The following is a 22,760-nucleotide window of genomic DNA, read 5'->3' as shown; positions in this document are numbered from 1 at the left end:
CACAAAAATGAAACATCTTGCTTTGAATGATTTTGATAAAAACCTACATTTAAAAGCTGTTTTTAGATAAACTTTGTTCTGTTAGTGTTCTGATTATTTAAAATATAACCATGAGAGACATGGGCACAGAATACTTCCTCATTTTCACAGCACGACTGTGCACTTAAAAGCACTTCCCCATTTACAAAACCGAAGGAGGGATAAAGTGCATATACTCGATGGAAATGAATGTAATAGGAAAATTAAGTTATTCCCTAAAGTAGAACATGGGCAAATATTCATTGGTTTGCTCTTTAAGTGGAATGAAAATATGAAAGGGAAGAAGTGCTTTAATCAGTAAGTCTCAATTTTACATTTGCTTGTATGGGAGGGAAGGGGACAGGGGGGGGAGAAAATCAGTCTCCTATTTTGGGCTTTTGGGGCTTGAGTCAGAAAGTTTTTCCCTTTTTCCCCATTCATTTGAATGGGCATCCCAGAAGCCCCATTTATCCTCTACTACCACGTAGAAACTTGTGCAGGAATAGATTTCTGTGAAGGTAAGAATTTATGAAGGTATAGATCAAGAATGTGTGAAAGTACAAAACAAACCATGTTAAAAAAATAGAACAGCACTTCGTAGAGTGCACACCTCCACCAGGCTGAACAGTTTACGTTTTGTATCCCACTGAGAGACCGATCTGCATCTGGACCTGAACCGATATCTATTCGGTTTGGTCTTGTCACCTACCCAAATCATCTACAAAGTTTTGTCAAAATCCTTCCACAACTTTTCAAAATATCATGCAATGTTTTGTTTTTCACCCAATCTCCTAATGGTGAAGAATCACGGAAACCCCCCACCCCCCCAAAAAAACATTCGCGGATCAGGATCGTCACCAAAATCGAATGAATTTGTCCTCGTCACACAACCAACATGTCCACCAAGTTTCATCCGAATACTTCCATAACTTTTTCGGCCATCATGCTAAATGTCATTTTTGGCCTCATCTTTCAATGGTGAAGAATCCCATTGAAAATTGTGTCCAGATCTGGATATGGATCTTCACAAAAATCTCAACAGTTCAACCTCATCACACACCCAGCCTGTCCACCAGATTTCATCTGAAACAATTCATCACTTTTTCAGATATCCTGCCCATGAACAGACAAATAGACAGAGACAGACAGACAGACAGAGGTGAAAACATAACCGCCATCCACCGTCAATGGCAGAAGAAATTTGAGAAAGGAAAAATACATTGGTCTTCTGCTGTCTTCACACTAAATGTGATATAATTTATATTGTCCATGAAATTCATCAAGTTTCAGCACAATATCTCCATGTTCTTCACTTGTCCAACATGGAAAACAATTATGTGGAAGCCCTTTGATGAGTCCAAGGTCATTGCAAAATAAAAATAAAAAAACAAGTCCTACCTTCGTGACAAGGTCAGAGTGGCGGATGATGGCACGTATAAAGAATCTGTAGTCTGTGACCTCGGCGCCCTGCTCTACACGTGCTGCGCCAAAGTACAGGTGCATTTTGTGATTTGCGCATGGGACAGCACGCAACTCAAAGTTTCGCATTCGGTTGAGCTCGAGCTGGAAAGCTAATGCTGGTTCGAGGTGTCTGTAGATCCGGTCTTCTTCAAACTGAGAAGATAAAAAAAAAAATCAAGGAAGGAGTGGGAGAAACAAAGGCAAAAAGCAATGTAGCAAAGAAGCAATAGAGAGGAAAACCAAGACCTAGGGTAGTGCTCCCAGTGGTACCAGCAAATGTGCAACACTATTTCACCACAACTTATAAAGCACAGTGGATTTTGTCAGATTGTGAAGTACCGGGTAACTCAATTTTCAATAATCAATGACTGTCATGACATTTGTGTTTTGAAAAACCGAACAGATCAATAAGCTTTCTCATATTTATAACTATGAGGGGCTACCGGCGCTGCCTGGGGAGGGAGGGGGGATGGTGGTTTAAGGTGCTGCCCGGCTGGGTGAGATTTTCCCGGTGGTGGTTTCAGGACGTGTTAGACATTGAAACGCTCTGGAGTTACTGGCCTCATGGTGGTTACATTTTGGCTGTGGGCTGGCGACAACACTGCCAGACCCTTCATAGCAACCTTTGATGGCTTCAAAAAATATGTCAAGGCCAACGTATGGTAGCTTGAAACCTCGCCCAGATTCTGATGTACCTACAGCCAAAATTTGGGGACTCAAGGTGCTATGGTTCGGCCATGAAAGAATAACGTATAAACGCATAAACAGACAAACAAAGAAAGAAATACTTGAAAATATGTATATAGATGAGAAAATAATATTTGGTAAGTGACGATCATTTTCATTAAAGTGAAGAGGATGACAGAGGGTTGGACTCGATCTCATTGTTAGTAGTTGTGGAAGCAAATGGTGATATTAAAACTTAATATCACAAAATAAAACTTGGGTCACATGGCGGTCAGACAAAGAAAAACAAAGAAAACAAAAAAATAAAACCCAAGTCCCTCAGCATCAAATTAGATACGAGTCTCGAGCATGAATTCACCTGGTCTCTTGCTCGAAAGGTGAAGAACTTAGGAAACTCCCTCTGCAACAAAAATTGGATAAGCCATCGAAAACATCAACACGTCTTTTATCTGACACACAACATTTCCGGCATTTGAATATAAACATACTGTAAAGCGGAGGGAGAAAAAAAACATTGCAATCTTACCTGCTGTGCCAGTAAAAAGGTGAGCCTTCTTATACCATGGTAATTCAACTGGGCTTTCTAATGACAAGGGTAAAAGAAAAAAACAAAGGTAAGAGGGTTTGCGAAGGGTAAAAAGTGTGTGTGTGTGTGTGTGTGTGTGTGTGTGTGTGTGTGTGTGTGTGTGTGTGTGTGTGTGTGTGTGTGTGTGTGTGTGTGTGTGTGTGTGTGTGTGTGTGTGTGTGTGTGTGTGTGTGTGTGTGTGTGTGTGTGTGTGTGTGTGTGTGTGTGTGTGTGTGTGTGTTAGAATTGGGGCGATTGGGATTAAACATTTTTAAGGAAGAAGAAGCTGCTTCAAACTAAAAGTAAACAAGATCTACTCCACTGATCTCAGTAATAAGAAAGAGCAGACCAGGTCTCAGGTAACGTTTCACCCGCTACACAGCAGGCTTCTTCAACCCAATAGACCCCGCACCTCGGCATGTGTCCAGTTTTTACTTCCGATGCAATCGCTCATTTCTGGTCACATTCTGGTGCTCGAGGTTAAATGGAGGAGCGCTTGTTAATTATGTTTTGCAAACCTCAAGCAAAATAAACGTCAAATCACATAATGGATGGACCACTCTGCTCTTTTTTTGTTTTTACTTACACGTGATCTGTTGTTGCGTGTGTGTGTGTGTGTGCTTGTTGTTGTTTTTGTGTTTCCGGGGCATGAACGTGGCTGGTTTCGTTTCTGAGTTGGACGTGATGAGGTGTTGGTTGTGTGATTGTTGGCGTTCTTGTTAGGTGTTGTACACATGCAAATGTGTTGTTTGGGATCGAGTGTTGTGTGTTGCTCACCTTATCCAGCCATTTGCCCCATCCAGTTTTCACCATTTGCATCAGAGGTGTGTATTGTGTGGGTATGTCCACTGTCTCCCCATTTAGATCACCCTCTCGGCTCTTCACATGCAACGCTTCCAATATTTACCTGTGTGGTTATATAAATGGAAACATGTGGAGTGTGATGAGCACTCCCCCGATCTCTATTGGACATAGTCCGAAAAACCACGACAAGTCTTTTGTCTGACACAACAATACCGGCATTTGAAACATACTATGTCCAATGGAGATTGGGGGAGTGCTCATCGTGATTATCCACATGTTTTAATTTACCCGCCAAACGCATCACGTGCTTTCTGGTTGAATTGTTTGCATTTGTGGGAACAATCGTCTGGGTGGCAGACAGATGGTTATTCTTTGCGGATTATGCGGTTTCACAATGTGAGACATAATCCGCAGCGATGCCATATATATATATATATATATATATATATATATATATATATATATATATATATATATATATATATATATATATATATATATATATATATATATATATACACATATATATATATATATATATATATATATATACACACACACATATATATATACACACATATATACATACATACATATATACATAGATACATACATACATACATATATACATATATATATATATATATATATATTCTTCTTTCGGCTGCTCCTGCGAGGGGTCGCCACAGCGGATCATCCGTTATGAACCGCATAATGATTTGGCACAGGTTTTACGCCAGATGCTTTCCTGACGCAACACTGGTAGCCTCTTACGACACAGGGATATGGTACACCTATTCAAACCGGGGCATACACCGGGCCCAGTACAACTGGTACTCACTTCGCCGACCTCGGAAGGATGACAGGCTGAGTCAACCTCCTGGTGCATATTGATTCAATTGGCCAACGGGGCTTGAACTCAGGACCTTTTGGATCCCAAGCCGCTACCCTAGCCACTAAGCCAACACCAGGCTGATATACATATATATATATATATATATATATATATATATATATATATATATATATATATATATATATATATATATATATATATACACATACATATATATATATATACATAAATATATATATATATGTATATCCATATTTGTAGACCACATCGAGGTTCTTGTAAGTGCTAATGCACAAAAATGTGTAACAAGGCAGAAGACGAGGGGCAGGAGAGGGAAGCACAAAGTAATGGGGACCAGAGACAATAGATCTGTGGAAGGGAGAGGGATGGGACAGGGTATATGGGGTAAACAAGATGGACACTACAGGGACTTTCAGGAAAGAAAACAGGGAATTTGAAGGTGGATTTGGGGAGGATTCACGGGGGTAGAAAAGACCAAGATTTTGGATGGGGGAAGATATGAGATGGTGGTGAACAGCTGTTTTGAAGACATGGAGGGAGGAGTGGGATTGAAGAGTGTGGGGGTTTGTTCCAGAGGCGGGAGAAAAAAAGAGGAATGAGGGGAGTGAAGGCGAGCAAAGATTCTTGATTTTGGCAGTTTCACCAGAAGGGGGTGTTTGGCGGACCTTGAGCGCCTTGTGAAAACATAGGGGGAACAGATCACAAACAGGGCAGAGAGGACAAGGCCGGAGAGGAGATGGTAGAAGACAGAACAACCACTGACCTGCCTCTGGTGAGAGAGTGAGAGACCCAAAGACTCAGCTTCATCACGAGAGATACCAATGATGCTAAAAGCCTTGTTTATACAGCATGAAGTTGAGCTGTGTGTGAGGCAGGAGCACAACCCCAGAGGGGAGAGCAGTACTCCATCAAGCTGCAGATGAAAGCTTTGGAAGTGGTAAGAATCTCAGGTGTGCCAATGAAAGAAGAAGGACTTAGAAATGTGGCTTTCCCAGAAAAGATCGTGGCACATAGTGAGGCCCAAACGCTTGAGTGAAAGGACTTCTTCAAGGGGATTATTGAGAAAGTAGAGGGGTTGGGGGCGGGGGGGTTCCAGATGGTTGTTTCAGAAACATAGTGAGGGTGTGAGATTTTTCAGGATTGAAAGACATATTCCAAGTGTTTGACCAGCTTATGATTTTATCCAGGTCTGTAGAGAGTGAAGAGGCTGCTGCCTGCCGATCAGAAGGATGAGAGATGGTAATACAGAGGGTGGAGTCATCAGCAAAGAGAAGGAGGATTTTCCAGAGAGTCTGAGAGATCATTGATGAAAAACAGAAAATCACAGGGCCAAGAACACTGCCTTGAGGAACTCCAGCCTGGATGGGAAGAGGAGATGAGAGAATTCCATTGAGAGCCACGAGTTCACTGAGACAGGACATCGTGTCTCCGACACGGGTGCCATCAAAGTAAAATTTGTGGCCGGATTGCAGGGAATGGCATTCTATGGTTGACTGTCACCATTCCAAGCCTGAATGCTCGATCATGTTCATCTACCCTTTGTTTTAAATTTCTTCCAGTTTCACCAAAGTAGAATTGGTCACAGTCTTTCAATTACAAATGAGTGACACATCTCCCGAGACCGGGTCTGCTGTTGCTTATTGCTCAAATCAGCGGAGTAGATCTAGTTAACTTTTGGTTGGAAGTGCCTTCTTCTTCATATATATATATATATATATATATATATATATATATATATATATATATATATATATATATATATATATATATATATATATATATATATATATATATATATATATATATATATAAATAAAAAGAGAGAGGCAGTAAAATGTAATAAGTATAAAGTTAAACGAGAAGCAGAAATAATCAATTTTAACACCAACAGGATAAAAGAAACAAGATTCTTACCTTAGAGAGGGTAAAGTCACGGAAAATTTCGACAACGGTATCATCCTCTCCAACAGCATCAATGTCACCTTTGAAGGCCACATTGAGAATGTGTATGGGGTCATCCAATGAACTCTTAGAAAAGGTGAAAATTAAAAATGTCCACAAATCTTTAAGTATTTTTCTCAAATTCCAAATTCCATTCAACAATAAGAAAAGCAAAATTGAAAAAAGATGGAGTGCGCAGAACACATTTCATAAGATCATAGAAGTCATACATTCACTGAAGCAGTCATTGAGATGCAAAGGTTTACTCATTAGAAACAGTGTAATTAAAATATCTAGATATTAGAAGCCTAGATAGTGGACAACACAAACACTTTTAGTCATAACAAAAGGTTGGATGTATCACATAAACTGCAGCATAATTACTCCCAAGCCTTAGTCATGACATGCAGTCAGGACGATAACCGTCACCAAAGCACACGCACAACTTGTTTTCCAGTAAAATATGGGAACATCTTCTAAATGCAATGCAGAATACTAACAGGAAGGATTCGATGAACACCATTCGTTAAAAGCGAGAAAGCAATACGCAATTCAACTTTCATACCCATTGGGTGGAATCGAGCGAACGTCAATCGAAGTATGCTAACCGCCGTGAGAAGCAAGCAAGAAGCATCTCCTTGCTTCCCACGAGGGTTAGCATTCCTCGATCGACGTTTTGTCAATTCCAAACCATTGTTCTACCCAACAACTGATGTACATGGATGCTCAAACTAATTTTCCATTTACATCAATTGGTCTGTCTGTCTTACATTTAAAAATTATATAAGGAAGTGTCTGTACAGTAACAGCACCATGAGGTGCATTGGTGTGAGATTAGGGTGTGGGGACGTGTAATAAAAAAAATGATGAAAACATTACAAGTGAAAGGAATGAAGTTTAATGTCAACACCGAGGCCTGAGGTCCCTGAACAACAGAGAAAGGACTGCACATATCAACGTGACTGAAAAGAGTAAACATACTTTGTTATCATCCTCGTCATATAGTGATAACTGGGAGGAATCGCTGAACACGTTTGAGCATTCGAGAGACGAGTCAGAAAAGCACTTCAGAAGCTCTTCAAAGTTTCTGCCATTGGAAGAGAAAAAAAAAAAACAAGCAGTCATAGACTGGTACTTACGAAATCGTCAACTTGACCTCTGACCTTGTCTAATAAAAGCTGTCTCTTGAGAAGGTAGCGACACAAACCAGAAGTTTCTACGATGATTCTGTATCAAACCATCAAAAATCGAATGTTTTGGATGTTTGACCTCTCTGTGACCTTGACCTTTGACCGATTTTGACCAAAATAACAAATCAAAGCAATACAAATAATTCCAAATATGAGATGAAATCAACGAAATGGTGATTGATGTATATTAATCACTGTGCGAAGCAAGAAGAAGCCTCTTTGGCTCAGATGAAGGGTTAACGTCTGAAACGTCAGCTTCTTCCGACTTGCCACAGCAGTTAGCATAGATTAATCAATGTTTTCTTGGCTTCATCTATTGTTTTACCTGTCTGCCAACGCAGGATTCTGATTCTCTCTGTCTCTCTCTCTCTCTCTCTCACAGCCTGTGGCTGCTGGTTGCATCATTGGTTGGGACGCGGCTATGCCGCTGATGCAGTGTCCCCCTTACCAGTTCACTGGTACTCATTTTTCCGACCTCGGAAGGATGACAGGCTGAGTCAACCTCCTGGTGTATATTAATTCAGCGGCCAACGGGGCTTGAACTCAGGACCCTAGAATCCCAAGCCGCCACCCTCACCACTTAAGCCAACAACAGGCTTAGGATACACACTCGCCTTCATGAGAAACACTGGTTCTTCATTCCATTCCACATATTACCCGAACAACTTTCAACACATTGCCGGTTAATCTACAAAAGTCCTGATTTTGAACTCATTCTGCACGTTCCTCAGGAATTGAGGGTGCTCGGGGTTCCATCGACCGAGTAGAACCTTTAATGTCAAATACAATGGCGGAGGCAAAATGAAGAGCGTGTGCAAGTCTGGAAGAAACTTGGTGCCGTGTGTGCAATTCAATTTTAAAACGATCCCCTCTCTTGATCCTGTTAGGGGAACCTCTCACCTCCCTCTTGCAATAACAACAAAAATAAAGATTAAAACAACTCAAAATGCAAAAACTCTTCACAAAGCAACTGCAGCACTGATTCTGATACATGAGATTGTGCATCGAGATGTTTTACTTTGAAAACGTGTTCCAAAAACATGAGACTTGAGAGGTATGGAATTACAATACATCACCTGTCAAACAACTGCCAAACAATGCAACGTAACCCCATCAACTGAAACCTGATGGGAGGTGAGGCTTTTCATTCATTTCTGCAAGCTTCTCAATGTCGGTGGGCATAACATATAAGATGTGCACTTCATATTTCGATAATTAGATGCAAAAGAAAAACCCGAATTTCCGTTTTACAACTCATTGTGAATGGCGCTACGGAGGCTGCAAGTTTCGCTGCAATGAAAGGGGCCAAACATCCAGACACGTACGAGGTACACGACACAGACGTGAACGCGCGAACACAAGGCAAAAAGAGAACACCAACCTTGAGAACTCCTCAAAAGTTTCAAAGGCAACCATGGCACCCATGCGCTGGCATGGTGGGCTGTACGCGTTGTGTATCAGGATTTCCTGGTCACTTCCAGAGTGTACCATGCCCACGCAATGAGCTTGAGAAACATTGGTCATCGCTGACATTCTGGAAGCAAAGCGGGTCAAGGGGTGGATAGGAGTGAAGGGGGGTGGGGGGTAGGAGGGGAGGGGGAAGACACAATTGAAGGATCAGATTGATCGATAAGGAAATGCTGAGCAACAGCAAATTAAAGAATAGGTCAAAAAGCCATTTCAAAATCCTGTTCCATCGGTGCCCATGGCAGTCACGTTTCAACTTGGCTTTAAGGTGTGAACCAAAAATGTGCACTTGATGAGTACTGCAGCCTACCTCTCATACCTTTGTATGCAATAGCCAGTTTTCCTATGAACTATCAAATGAATAATGGTAAATGTTAATGAGGATAGGACAAGCAAATTTAAAAGTTACAGGCTTGGATGAGCTGGAGTCCTTCACATTGCTAATAGTAATATGCCACCTGCCTGTTTTGAGTGCTATGTACACTATATCAAAAATTTTTAGCACAAATTAATCAAACCGTTAATTGGACAGGTGTAATTATCGCATATTCACGGTTAAAATGAGAGAACACAAAATTAACAAAGGTGATAAAATAAGGGGAATGCAAGGGTGCATTCATGCGTAAAAGGTATCATCAATTATGGCATGACAGCTGCAGAGTTGAGAATGGATAAATGAATATTTTATACGCAAGGACGGGGTGGCAGGAGGGATGGAGAGAAATATGGTAAATGGTCAATAACGTTACGATAAGCAGACCATAATGATGCATGCACAAAACAAAACAAACTTTGTACATGTTTTTTTCGATTTTGCCAAAGGGTGTTGATGCATATGCCTGGTGTTGGCTTAATGGTTGGGGTGGTGAGCTTGGGATCCTCGGATATTGAGTTCAAATCCTCCTCGTCTGTTGAAATAATACCAGGTGGGGTTGACTCTGCCTGTCATCCTTCCGAGGTAGGCATCCTTCCAGCTTGCTGGTATCCTGTGTCGGAGTGGCAACCCGTCCAGGATTGTACCCAATAGCCCAGGAGACTGCTTAGGCAGCACCAACGCTCTGCACAGAGGATGGTCCCAATGGATGGATGGATGGTGTTGATGCGGGTTGTGGATGAAAGGTTAAAGATCATGCGACAATGTGTACCTCGATATGTGCATGCAAGTCAGTGGAGCACACACAGCAAGTGCATGCATGGTCAAAGCCTCTCCTTCTCAACCTTAACCCTCACAAAAAAGACAAATATCCCTTGATTTGCAAAAGAGATGCATTGCTGGGGAATGTTACGTCAACCGGAAAAAAAAAAACATCGCAAATCACAAATGCTTTTCCCATTATTTTAAAGGTCTTCATGCCCATCGTTATAGCCTGGCAAGAACGTTTTACTGGGGCAGCAGTTGAGCTCGAGGAAGGTCTCCTGCCGGACATCTTGAGGAATGAGCGATATTACAGCAGATTTAAAATTATGGAGCTCTTCTTAATGAGAAGCACAATGTGGCGAACAATGGCGACCGATGCTCTATGCTGCGCAAGATGCGTCATAAGCATGTATGGCTGTGACATGGCTCACTAAAGGAATAATTAAGTGAGAGTTTGATGCGACACAGGATTATATTTTCAAATTATGGGAAGCTCCTTTCTGGTTAAAAGCGTCCATCAAGCAGGCTTGCGGAAACAGGTTGGTGGAAAGCACGATACTCGTGTAACAATTCGAGTAAAACGAGTCTTCTCTGGGTTTGTTGCCAAAGATCAGCGAAGCTGGTTATTACAAGAGCAACTAGAGGGGGAGCACTCGGTAGAGTGCAAAACCTCCACTGCCAATACTGCTGGGTCACTTAAGTGAACCTGATATCCTATTCATTGTAGGTCAAAACGGATCAGACTCTACTGAACCACGATTGAATAAACTAAACTAGATCGACGCGCATGTAGAAATGCCAAAAAAATTAAATCGAAATTTTTTTGAAAAAAAAGTTGCAAAATTTCTGGGATTTTTTTTGTCTAACAAATTTTTTTGGGGGTTGGAAATCACTTAAAACATGTAGAAATGCAAAAAAAAAAAATTCAAATATTTTTCAAATAAAATCGAAATTCTTTTGAAAAAAAGTTGCAAATTTTTTTTTTTTTGGTTGGAAATCACTTAAAACATGTAGAAATGCAAAAACAAAAATTCAAATATTTTTTCAAAATGGCCGCCATTGCGGCCATATTGGACTTTGGACCAAGTCCAAAATCTAATGGCATGATCCTTGGACCATACCTAATCCCCCCACCATGTTTCGTCGAAATCCGTCCAGGAGTTTTTCCATAATACTGTTCACAAACAAACAAACAAACAAACAGACAGGGGTGAAAACAGTAACCTCCGTCCATCTTCGATGGCGGAGGTTAACTAGAGGGGGAGAACTCAGGAGAGTGCAAAACCTCCGCCGACAATACTGCTGGGTCCCTCAAGTGAACCTTATATCTTATTCATTAAATATGATGTCAACAGTGCTGACAGAGTTATAGTTCTTTTCTCCATTTTTTGGGGGGTTGGAAATCACTTAAAACATGTAGAAATGCAAAAAAAAAAAAAATTTCAAATATTTTTCAAATAAAATCGAAATTCTTTTGAAAAAAAAGTTGCAAATTTTTTTTTCTTTGGTTGGAAATCACTTAAAACATGTAGAAATGCAAAAACAAAAATTCAAATATTTTTTCAAAATGGCCACCATAGCGGCCATATTGGACTTTGGACCAAGTCCAAAATCTAATGGCATGATCCTTGGACCACACCTAATCCCCCCACCATGTTTCGTCGAAATCCGTCCAGGGGTTTTTCCATAATACTGTTCACAAACAAACAAACAGACAGGGGTGAAAACAGTAACCTCCGTCCATCTTCGATGGTGGAGGTTAATAACCAGTGAGGTCGTCAGTTCAGGTAAAACCACAAAAATACATTAATTAATTAATAAACTCGTTGCACTTTTTCATCAAACTTTTCAACTACTGTACAAAACAAAAACATACTTTACAGCTTAAACACCACTGCAGTGGCAAAGCTCCTGATTGAATTTGTCTCGATGTCAGGTTATGTCTGCCCACTACACCAAAAAAAAAACATCATAAATTTTCCATGAGTGTCTAAATTCTATCAGATATTGCATCTTTATAATCAAAATAAATAAACGATTCACTTACAAAGAGCCCTAAATATATAATGACCAAATACACAAGTTAATTGGGTACATTTTGCAGTGTATGCTCGATGCGCTATTGTGACTTTACAGAAAATCCAGCCTGCCTAAATCTGGAAAGGTTAGTTCAAACTGGACAATAATCACAAACATTCCACCCTCTTTGTCAAATTCTACAATCAACGATGTTACAAGGAACTTCAATGCAGGATGAGGCCATAGGGCCATCAAGCCTGTGCAACTGTGTGAAAATCTAAGAACCCCCTATCCACACTACTTCCAGAGACCTATATTGTTGCGGGCCAGGGTATCAGCTACGAGCACGACCGCTAGATGGAGTAGCAGAGTCGGCTCGACCGATCACCCGGAATTTAGATCGTACTTTTTCGGAAAAGTCCGAGAAGTACGGGTCCCTTATCGGACCGTGAAGGGTCAATATTTCGACCAAGTTGTGCAGGGTTATTCGCCAATTTTCAAAATACCTCGAGACCATGTGGCGATTTACCAAGTCTCCACACCCTCGACGGCACCCGTACGGAACGAGCCGCTTAGCATACTCGAACCGCGTGCGACCCGAGCGGTTTATCGCTGAGATCCATCAGTCCAAATGTCCCGTTACAGCGGCAACAGCCTGGCTAATTTTCCAACACGCAGCACGCTAAGCCAATGGAGGAAAGGACACAAACGAGTGGATACATTTCACAAATGGGGATGTTTATTTACAATAATAATTGGGGAACGAGGGAAGCACGCAAGAACAGAGTTAAACCGATTAAAAGAAATGCACGTATGTACAGCAAGGCACTTAACAATTCATTACTTAGCAGAATGGCGGCACCACACACACACACACACACACACACACACACACACACACACACACACACACACACACACACACACACACACACACACACACACACACACACACACACACACACACACACACACACACTAATCGGACCAAAGTGGTCTTTATTCAGACCTCCAGCCCGGAGGACAGTCGAGCTTGAGGTGAGAGTCTGTTTGACCTTTCCGCCTCGTGCTGTCTCCAAGGACCAGGTCCTCGGGGCAGAACTGAACCCCCAGCACGATCCAGAGGATCCAGACACCCTCACGACCCGGCTCCAGGCGAACGAAGTCGGCAGAGCAAAAGCTGGCAGGAGAAGACCATCCGTTGCACCGACCACTCCGTGCGCAGATGCTTTTGCACTCCACCACCTTGCGCGCAGATGCTCACTTCTTGCCAGAACCCCCCTCCTTTTTGTGCTCAGGCGCGAGGACCTCCTTTTTTCGCCACTCGTCTCCTCAATGGACGGTCCATTCTCAGACGACTCGTCGCGGCCTCCCGATTGGCTGGGGCCGAACACTCTATCTGGCTAAGGCGGAGCCAGCCTGAGGTGCTGAGCTTCCTGGTTGGACAAGGAGCACGCCCCGGCCCTTCTGGGCGGAGTCTCGATCTGAAGTGATGAGGTTCCTGGTTGGACAAGGAGCACGCCCCTGCCCTTCTGGGCAGAGTCTCGATCTGAGGTGACGAGGTTCCTGGTTGGACAAGGGGCACGCCCCTGCCCTTCTGGGCAGGGTCTCGATCTGAGGTGAAGGAAATCTCCACCCCCGTATGTGATCGAATACACGTAGACCATGGCGTCGAGCAGAGCGAGGGGGAGATGACGCTGGCGTTGATCGTGGTGTAAAAATAAAAGAAAAGAAAACCTGACTATTAAAATAACTCCACAGCTCAGGAACATTTAATTACCCATTAGAATTGGGACGGGACCCTAACTGGCAACACGTGCTTACCGATATAACTGATCTATAGGACCTGTATGTTGAGTGCAGTAAACTTCCAAATCCATAACAATATAACTCAATTTTAAAACTAACTACTGTTTCTACCGTCACTACCCTTGCAGGGAGATCATTCCATGTGAAAACCCACACCTTACTAACAATCCTAAATCTCTCCTTTAATCAAACTGTTGCCGCTGGTTCTATCAACATCCACGTTATCGCTTCGTTGGGATTTCTGCTGCGGAAGTCACCACTGAAAGGGACTTTGCAAACACTGATTAAAAAGTCGAAAAAAATGACGATCTCGAGCTTATAAACAGAAAAACGAGGTTCTAAGATATCTGCATTTGGAACACACGAGGAAACGCCACTTTGCACAATGGTAATTTCCTTCAATGCAGAAAAGATATAAATTGTTAGATGTAAAAGAATAAAATGCAACTATGTCCAAAACAAACCAGCCACAGCCAACATGAGCTATACTTGAAAGTTCAAAGTTCACCCAATTTTGAGCGAGTCTAATGCCGTGTCTATGTAGACGATCCACATCAACTAAATTGCTGTCAATTCCCAAATACAAACATCCTTTGCTACAAGGCTGTCCCGTTTTACGTTTTTCTGAAAGAAAGGCTTACTCTAACTGATACCATATTTCGTACAACAGAAAATTGTTTTCAGGTCTCACTTTATTTTTTTTTTGAATACATTGTCGAGGCTTGTATGAGAGCCAACACACAACGCACAGCAAGTGGAACATGGGACAGGAGAGGGAAGGACAAAACAGTGGGGAACAGAGACATTAGGAGATCTGTGGAAGGGAGAGGGATGGAGCGGGGAACACGGGGTATACAAGATGGACACAAGGATTTTCAGGAAGGAAAGAAGGGAATTTGAAGGAGGTGGGTTGGGGTGGATTAACGGGGGTAGAAAAGATCGAGGATTTGTATGGGGGAAGATTAGAGATTGTGGTGAACAGCTGTTTTGAAGGCCTGGAGGGAAGGATGGGATTGAAGAGAGCAGAGGAGCTCATTCCAAAGGTAGAAAAAAAACGAGGAATGAAAGAGTGAAGATGAGCAGCGATTCGTGATTTTGGTAGTTTTACCAGAAGGGGGTTGTTGGCGGACCTTGAGCGCCCTGCAGAAATATGGTGGGGACATATCGCAGACAGAGCGGGGGGGGCGAGACCAGAGAGGAGACGGTAGAAGACAGAAAGACCACCGACTGCCTGTGGTGAGAGAGTGAGAGGCCCAAAGACTCAGCCTCATTGCGAAGATACCAATGATCCTAAATGCCTTGGTTTCCACATCGTGAAACCGAGAAAGGTGAGAGGCAGGAGCACCAGCCTTGAGCACTTGAACACCGATGACGGAATTTAAAACCATTCCGGCTGCACAATTCTAAACACCTTTTGCTCCATAAGTTTAAAAAAAAACACTCCAGGTGCAACATTCAAAGCACCTCTCACTGCATAATTTTAAATAGTGTCAAGGAGGGCAGTGACGTCAGCAAAGAGTCGTGTGACGAGTTGGACAACCCTGCCCCTCTCAGTGAACCTTTGAGCTCTTTGAATTTTTTTTTTGTGCAAGCTGTACTGCACAGTATTTGTGGTGAAATCATTATAAATACAACGCAGGTATGTTATTCCTGTGTGTTTAATTTACTTTGGGTCCTTTTTTAACAATAAATGTGCAAAAAAACATAATGTTGAGCAATAAACCCCCAATCCCTAGAATGCATCTTATTATTTCCTATAGGTGCAAATGTTTGTTATACAGTTAACTGCTATACAGCTCGGTCATCAAACAACTGGTTTTCTCTTCCTGGAAGGCAAATCCAACCGAAGTAAATGTCAAATCATTCCACAAAGCCCGCAACATGTGTGTCCACTCTCAGGAGAGCCAGAAAATATCTGATCAACCTCAAGAATGAACTTTCAAACTTATTTCCCTTCTCTGTAACCTGGTAGACTCCTTGTTAAAGCTGTCTCTGGAGTATGCTCCCCTCCAGAACTTCTGTCACTTCAAATGGCACCACAGCTGATTCCGCTCGTGAGAAGACTGAATACCTCGATTACGTGTTTAGTTCCAAATCTTGTCCTCCCAAACCCTCATCCCTTTACCCACCCTACACATCAGCACCCAAATTCTCCTGGACTTTGTGTTTTTTTCATCCGAGAAGGTGGGGAATTTTCTGGCAATCCTCGACAATAAATTGGCAACCATATTGCTGAGTTTTCTTGTAATGGAGCCTCCATCAAAACAACAGCAACTGGAAAAACATGACCAACCATCAAAAACAAAAGGCCTGTCGATATCATGCAGCCCTCGGCTTGAGTAGCTCTCATTCATCCCCGAGATGTGCTGCAAGCAACACACTATGTCGTATTGCCATAAAAATGTCCTGATGAGCCCACAACAAGGGTAAAATCTAGATCGACGTCTCTGCTTTTGTCTATTTGTTACCATAGGCTTTAATCTCAGTCTGCAAAGGCTTGAGGACCATCCAGATGCCTCCGAGTTTAGAGGTGATGTGTTGGTATAATTTATGCACATGACATCATCGCCTTGTCATCGTCAGCATGACTCTTTCGTTGAAATATATATATATATATATATATATATATATATATATATATATATATATATATATATATATATATATATATATATATATATATCGTGCCATGTATAATTTTGGCCCTATCTCTCAATGGTGAAGAATCATAAAAAAAAAGTATATCTATATATATATATATATATATATATATATATATATATATATATATATATATATATATATATATATGTATATAATTTTAGTGACACCCTTCCCTTTACCCAATAGTATAGTGTGTACAGGGGTTAGAATATTTTTTTGCCCCGGTTAGAATAGGTGTATGTATCGTATCCCTGTGTGTCGTAAAAGGCGACCAGGGTTGCGTCAGGAAGGGCATCCGGCGTAAAACCCGTGCCAAATCATTTTGCGGATCATTGATCCGTTGTGGCGACCCCTAACGGGAGCAACCGAAAGAAGAAGAAGAAGTACAGGGGTTTAACTTCACACCAAAATACACAATTGGGTGTCTGTCTGTCTGTCTGTCTGTCTGACCATGATACATTTGATTCTTACTTAACCAATAATTTGAGAGTAGGACTCAGGGCCACAGGATGGAGGTTGTAGCGACTTAATTGCACCCCCCCCCTCACCCTTACCCAGGAGGATTTTCCACATTGGGCAAAATCTGTGTTAAGGTGTATAGATAGCTTATCATGGTGGCTGCTTCTAATAACCAAGGTAATACTGTTACGAATCTGGAACCCATCGCACACTACAGCCAGGGCCCCAAGAGAACAGTTATATCGGTAAGTGTGTTTATAGTTAGGGCTCCCCTACCTGTGTCTAACGGGAACTGCGTGTGTGCGCTGAGGAAATTAGTTTGCATCACCCTCACCTTCACCTCGCTTCCTCACATGGAGGCCATTGCCTACGTGCGTTCCACCACGTATGTGGGCGGAGATTTCCATCAACTCAGATCGGGACTCCGCCCAGGAAGGCAGGGGCATGCCCTTGTCCAATCAGGCCACAGAGTTCGGTCTTCTCACGACACGCCGGCCAATGAGAGTGGAGGCCGCCACAGAAGGCAATGTTCTCACGACACGCCGGCCAATGAGAGGGGAGGCCGCCTCAGAGGGCGATTGTCTGACCCCGGGAAAGAAGAAGATATAAAGGAATGCCAAGTTTGTTGGTTGGACGTCTTGGTTGTCACCTGGTTGTCGTCTTGGGGCCGTGGTCGTCGTGGTGATCATCATTGTGTTGCGGGTTCGAGTCCCGCCAAGCTGGATCATCGTCGCCTCTGATCCTTGGCCTTGGTCGGTTGCTGCGTGGCCGGTTGGAGAGCGTGGTGCCCGATGCTTGGAGCGGCATCGTGTTGTGGGTTCGAGTCCCGTCGAGCCGGATCGTCGAAGACCACACGAGGTGGACAGGTCCAAGCGAAGGCTCTGGTCTCTAGCTCACTTGTCCTCGAGCTGGAGGACTACAATAAAGACCATTGGGGTCCGTGTGTGTGTGTGTGTGTGTGTGTGTGTGTGTGTGTGTGTGTGTGTGTGTGTGTGTGTGTGTGTGTGTGTGTGTGTGTGTGTGTGTGTGTGTGTGTGTGTGTGTGTGTGTGTGTGTGTGTGTGTGTGTGTGTGTGTGTGTGTGTGTGTGTGTGTGTAGGCCCGTCTTTAAGTTGCAACTGTTAAGTGCCTGGTACATTATTTGCATTTCATTTCTATTAGTCGTGATAACTCTGCCCTTGCATGCTCCCCCCTTTCCCCCATTATAAATAAATCAATTTGTTAAATGTATCAGCTTGTTTCTGTGTTTCTTCTATTGGCTTAGCATGGCACGTGTTGGTGAATTATAAAGGCTGTTGCCGCTGTAAAAGGACATTTGGACCGACGGACCTTCAGCAACCATCCGCTCAGGTTGCGCATGGGTCGGGCACGCTAATGGCTCGACTCGTACGAGTGCCGTCGAGGGTGTAAATACTCGGTAACTCGCCACGTGGATCTCTAGGTATTTTGAAGATTGGAAAATAACCCTGTACCACGTGGTGCAATTATTGACGATTCACAGTCCGGTAAGGGACCCGTACCCTCAGAGTTTTCTGAAAGGTACGATCTAGATTCCGGGTGTTCGGTAGAGTCGACCCTACTGCTCCACCTTGCGGTCGCGCTCGCAGCCGATACCCGGTCCGCAACAATACTACTGGTAATAGGACAATATTAATGTTGTTAAAAAAACAAAATTAAGACTAATAATATCCCCTCTCCACAAGGAGTTTTTCCTCCTTGGACAAACGCCATGTTAACGTGCAAAAATAGCTTATCGTGGTGTTTTGTGGGGAACCCCCACTGAAGTAAAAATACTATAAATCACAAACACCTGATTACTTTTTTAAACAGTCGCTACTGGAGATGGAAACAAAGTACTACATGAATAGGCAATGGCTAAGGCAGAACCTCAAACAGTGGAACCCATGTCAGCCATGGCCTGATGCCAAGCAATGCAAAACATCCAAGAGATCATCTTGATGCTAAACATAAACATGCTTGAAGTCATGTCAACATGCCATGCTAAGCTCTTTTAGTTACTGAGGAGGACGTAGTCCCCGTAAATACCTGCTCAGAGCTGGGCAGCTGACTCTGTAAGAGAAACCAATCAGATTAAAGGCAGCAAAGTCCCCCAATAAGAAACAGCATAATGGAAGGTGGGAAACAGAAGAGTATTTGTCAAATGCTCAAAAGCATTGGCAGCAAATGATCTCACTTTTCAAAATATCTCAATCATGTCTGAAACCAATTCACGACGAATTATCACTTTGGAACATTTGTTAAAACGGTGCATGCTGACTGTTTACATCACAAGGATATTGCAACAAACACATTTACATAAAATTCTATTCGTGGAAGGCAAGGTGAGAGAGGGTATGAACTGACAGAGAAGCCAGGCACCTTTTGGACACAATAAGCAAGGGGCAGAACGAAACAGGAAAAGATAAAGAGGAGGGAAGGAAACACTGTAACCCACAGTTCAGAGGGTTTGGTTAGGAAGGGTTAATGGGGATAATAAAGATTGTGAATAAGGAAATGAAATAAGATGGCTGTAAACCACTTTCTTGAAGCTCTGGAGAGAAGAGTGGGATAGCACAGCCTTTGGAAGCTGATTTCATTGATGGGAGAAGTGAGAAACAAAGGAGTTGAGGTGTGCAATCAGCCTGGATTTTGGAGGTTTAACCAGAAGTGGGTTACCGTAAGAACACTTGTATCCTGGAGTTGTTATGGAGGGTTTGGGGTCTGAGAGAGCAGAGGGAGTTCGACTAGAGGAAAGGTGCTAAGAAACAGAGAGGAAACTGACTTGCCTGTGATGTGAGAACAGCAGATGCCTTATGCTTCAGCCTCATCACTGGAGTTTCCAAAAATGTCAAAAGCTTTTGAATGAATAGAATCCAGGAGAGAAAGATGTGAGGCTGGGATCCCAGCACATAGGGGAGAGTAAGACTCCATCGAACTATGGACAAAGCTTTTTTTCAAATTTGAGTAGTTCTGATTTTTTTTTCAAAGATATACTGAACAAAACCAATCTACTTCTTCGATAAACCACTTGAAGAAGTTTAATCCCCCAAACTTTAAGGCCACACAATCAGCCACTTTCACGCTTAGGGAAAACCACACATCAGAGTTGGCCTCAAAAACAAGTTGCGAACTGGGCATCGTCCGTCGTGTCAAGTCTTTCATTTGCAAATCCAAACTTCAAAAACCTACAAGGACTTCACATGCACAGCTTGAGAGAGTACTGCTCATTCGCCCCTTTCGGCCGGAGCCCATACCTCACACACCTTTCACATATTGATGCGGTGAAGACCAAGGTCCTCAAAATAAATGGCATCTTCACCGACAAAGCTAAATCTCTGGACCTGTGACTGACGTCACAGAAATGTCAGTGGCTTGTCTTCTACCGCATCCTTTCTGGTCTTGTACCATCTGCCCTTTCCGTGCTCCATTTTACGATGGCACACGTGTTCTGGAACTTCTGGTACAAATCCAAAAATCTAGGCTCACTGCTCATCTCTACTCATTTGTTCCTCTTTTCTCTCACCTGTGTAACCGAGCTTACTCAGTCTGTTCTATCTCATTCTTCCCTACAGGGCTTCAAGATGGCTGCGCACCTTCACCTCAAGTCATCCCCCATCTATAATCATGACGTTTCTATCCTGATTTGTCTTCCCTAAGCCTACCCATTATTTTTTAGGTTATTGTATTTTCTCCCCATCCCTCCACTCATCTTTCCATATTTTTGTTCCATTACCGTGTCATCCCCGGTGTTCCTTTCATGGTCTTTAACCTCCTTGGTGTTTGAGTCTGTACATTGCTTCTTCACCCCCTATGCCATCGTCCCCCTGCACTTTATCTCCCATTCTTCCCCTCGCCTGTTCTTCCTCCCAATGTCCCTCTGTTGTGTCTCTCTATGCTGCTGTTTGTGTGCTTCTCCACCTTCCCCGGTGTTCTCGCTGTTCTGTTCTGTGTTCTAGCTCTTCTTTGAGACTTGACTTTGTAGACAAAGAAATTTCCGAATCCCGTTTTTGTCCTCAACAAATATAAACATTGGTCATTTTCGAAAAAATGGAAAATAAGGTTATATTGCCTAGTTTATATCAATAAGCATTTGGAAATGGTTTCATTCTGGTCAATTGTACTGAGAAATTCAATAAATATTTCTCAATTCCTTGCCAGGTTGCACTTGTCTTTCACACCTGGGCTTGTTAAAGTTTCAAATTGCTGTACACAACTCTCTTTGTCCTTTTTATAGTTTCCTAGACGCATCATTGGCAACATTTGAGAAATGAAGGGAAATACCTGCGTATGAATGTGAAGTTACAAGTTTCGGTCCTGCCTTTGACCACACCTGTGTTAGTAGTTAGCAGGACTGACAATGACTGCTTCACCGAGGCAAGAATATAAATTGAAATGATAACAAAATCACTCTTTCTCCCCACCCCCCACCTGTGGAACCAACTTCTCCATTTTCTTCAATCTCATTCTTTCATCCAGGTCTTCAAGACAGCTGTTCACCACCATCTCAAGTCATCTCCCATCTACAACCATGATCTTTTCTACCCTCATTAACCCTCTCCAAACCCACCTCTTTCCAAATTTTCAGTTTTAACTTCCCGAGAGTTTGCTTCTGTATCCATCTCGTCCCCATGTGTCCTCCCCAACCCCCCACTCTTCCCCACATCCCTTATTTCTCCAAGTATCCCTATATTTTGTCATTCAACAATGCTGTTCTGCGTTGGAGTGGCGACCCGTCCAGGAATTGTGCCCAATAGCCCAAGAGAGTTTCGGCAGCACCAACACACTGTATAGAGTATGGTCACCATAGATGGATGGAACACTGCTGTTGGCCTACTTCACCCCTCTCTTTCTACTGTTCCTTTTGTTCTGTTACGTCCTGATCAATTCTATGTTCTCGCTCCTCCACGAGCCTCGACTTTGTATCCAAAAACAAAATGGAATCACCTTCAGAGTCAAAGTGTTATCAAGTGTACCAAACATGTCACTGGATATACAAAATATTTCAATGATGAGAAGAGGAATAACCTGGAATAAACGGGATAAAGGTCTGTATGCTCATAACTCACTGCTATATTGAATGCCTGCAAGCAACCAGCAAGTTCCATAGCCTTGTAACAACTAGTTTTTAGTAGCTGTAATAAAGCCCAAATGGCAAATGTTCAAATTCTCACATGTCACACCAATTTGTCAATCGTGTCATTTAGGGTTGACAAGATGGCGCAGAGGTCGCACATTGACAGTGAGCTGTTTAGTTTATCTTCAATTCCTGACGTGACTATAAACTGCCACCTTTGTCCGTTGCAGGCAGAGCATTCCATCAATTAATGCATCCTCCGTTGGACGGGACATTGATCTGGGGTCCTGTCTGTGAGAATTCATCGGTTGATGTAAATGATTTCATCACGTCTTTTAAAGAGTAAGCGATCATTGCCGATACCCTGAACAAATTCCACGTTCCTGCCACCATATCCAACAATGGAACTCATGGCAATGGATCTAGATACGACTTGCTATGTACAATTCCTCAACACAACGAAGCGCTCTTAGAACCCACTGAGATGTGATATTACATTTCCCACCATAGCACTTCAATTCCTTGCTTGTTCGACGGCCGCAAAATGGCACGCACAGCGACACGTCCTTGGTCTTCATGTATTGCGTA

The 22,760-nt window shown here is 42.7% G+C and overlaps 1 protein-coding gene across 4 annotated transcripts in view; it reads right to left on the bottom strand.

Annotated features, from left to right (window-relative positions):
* LOC147011000 (acetyl-CoA carboxylase-like) overlaps positions 1-22,760 on the bottom strand; it is a 171,849-nt gene that overhangs the window by 42,686 nt on the left and 106,403 nt on the right. For 3 of the 4 annotated variants that reach the window (XM_085858679.1, XM_085858681.1, XM_085858682.1), the window contains 7 exons: positions 19,145-19,168; positions 8,925-9,077; positions 7,335-7,440; positions 6,327-6,440; positions 2,693-2,749; positions 2,525-2,566; positions 1,417-1,632 (listed from right to left, as the gene is read on the bottom strand). In XM_085858679.1, the coding sequence (XP_085714805.1) occupies positions 1,417-1,632; positions 2,525-2,566; positions 2,693-2,749; positions 6,327-6,440; positions 7,335-7,440; positions 8,925-9,077; positions 19,145-19,168 (712 nt within the window). The remainder of the gene's footprint in view (positions 1-1,416; positions 1,633-2,524; positions 2,567-2,692; positions 2,750-6,326; positions 6,441-7,334; positions 7,441-8,924; positions 9,078-19,144; positions 19,169-22,760) is intronic. The other variant, XM_085858680.1, reaches the window with a different exon arrangement.

The sequence above is a fragment of the Eptatretus burgeri genome, chromosome 16, assembly GCF_056783735.1.
Source record: "Eptatretus burgeri isolate ZD-2024b chromosome 16, Ebu_testis_v1, whole genome shotgun sequence".
NCBI lineage: Eukaryota > Metazoa > Chordata > Myxini > Myxiniformes > Myxinidae > Eptatretus > Eptatretus burgeri.
Note: the sequence above shows the minus strand (reverse complement) of the source record. Positions and strands in the feature narration are given on the sequence as shown.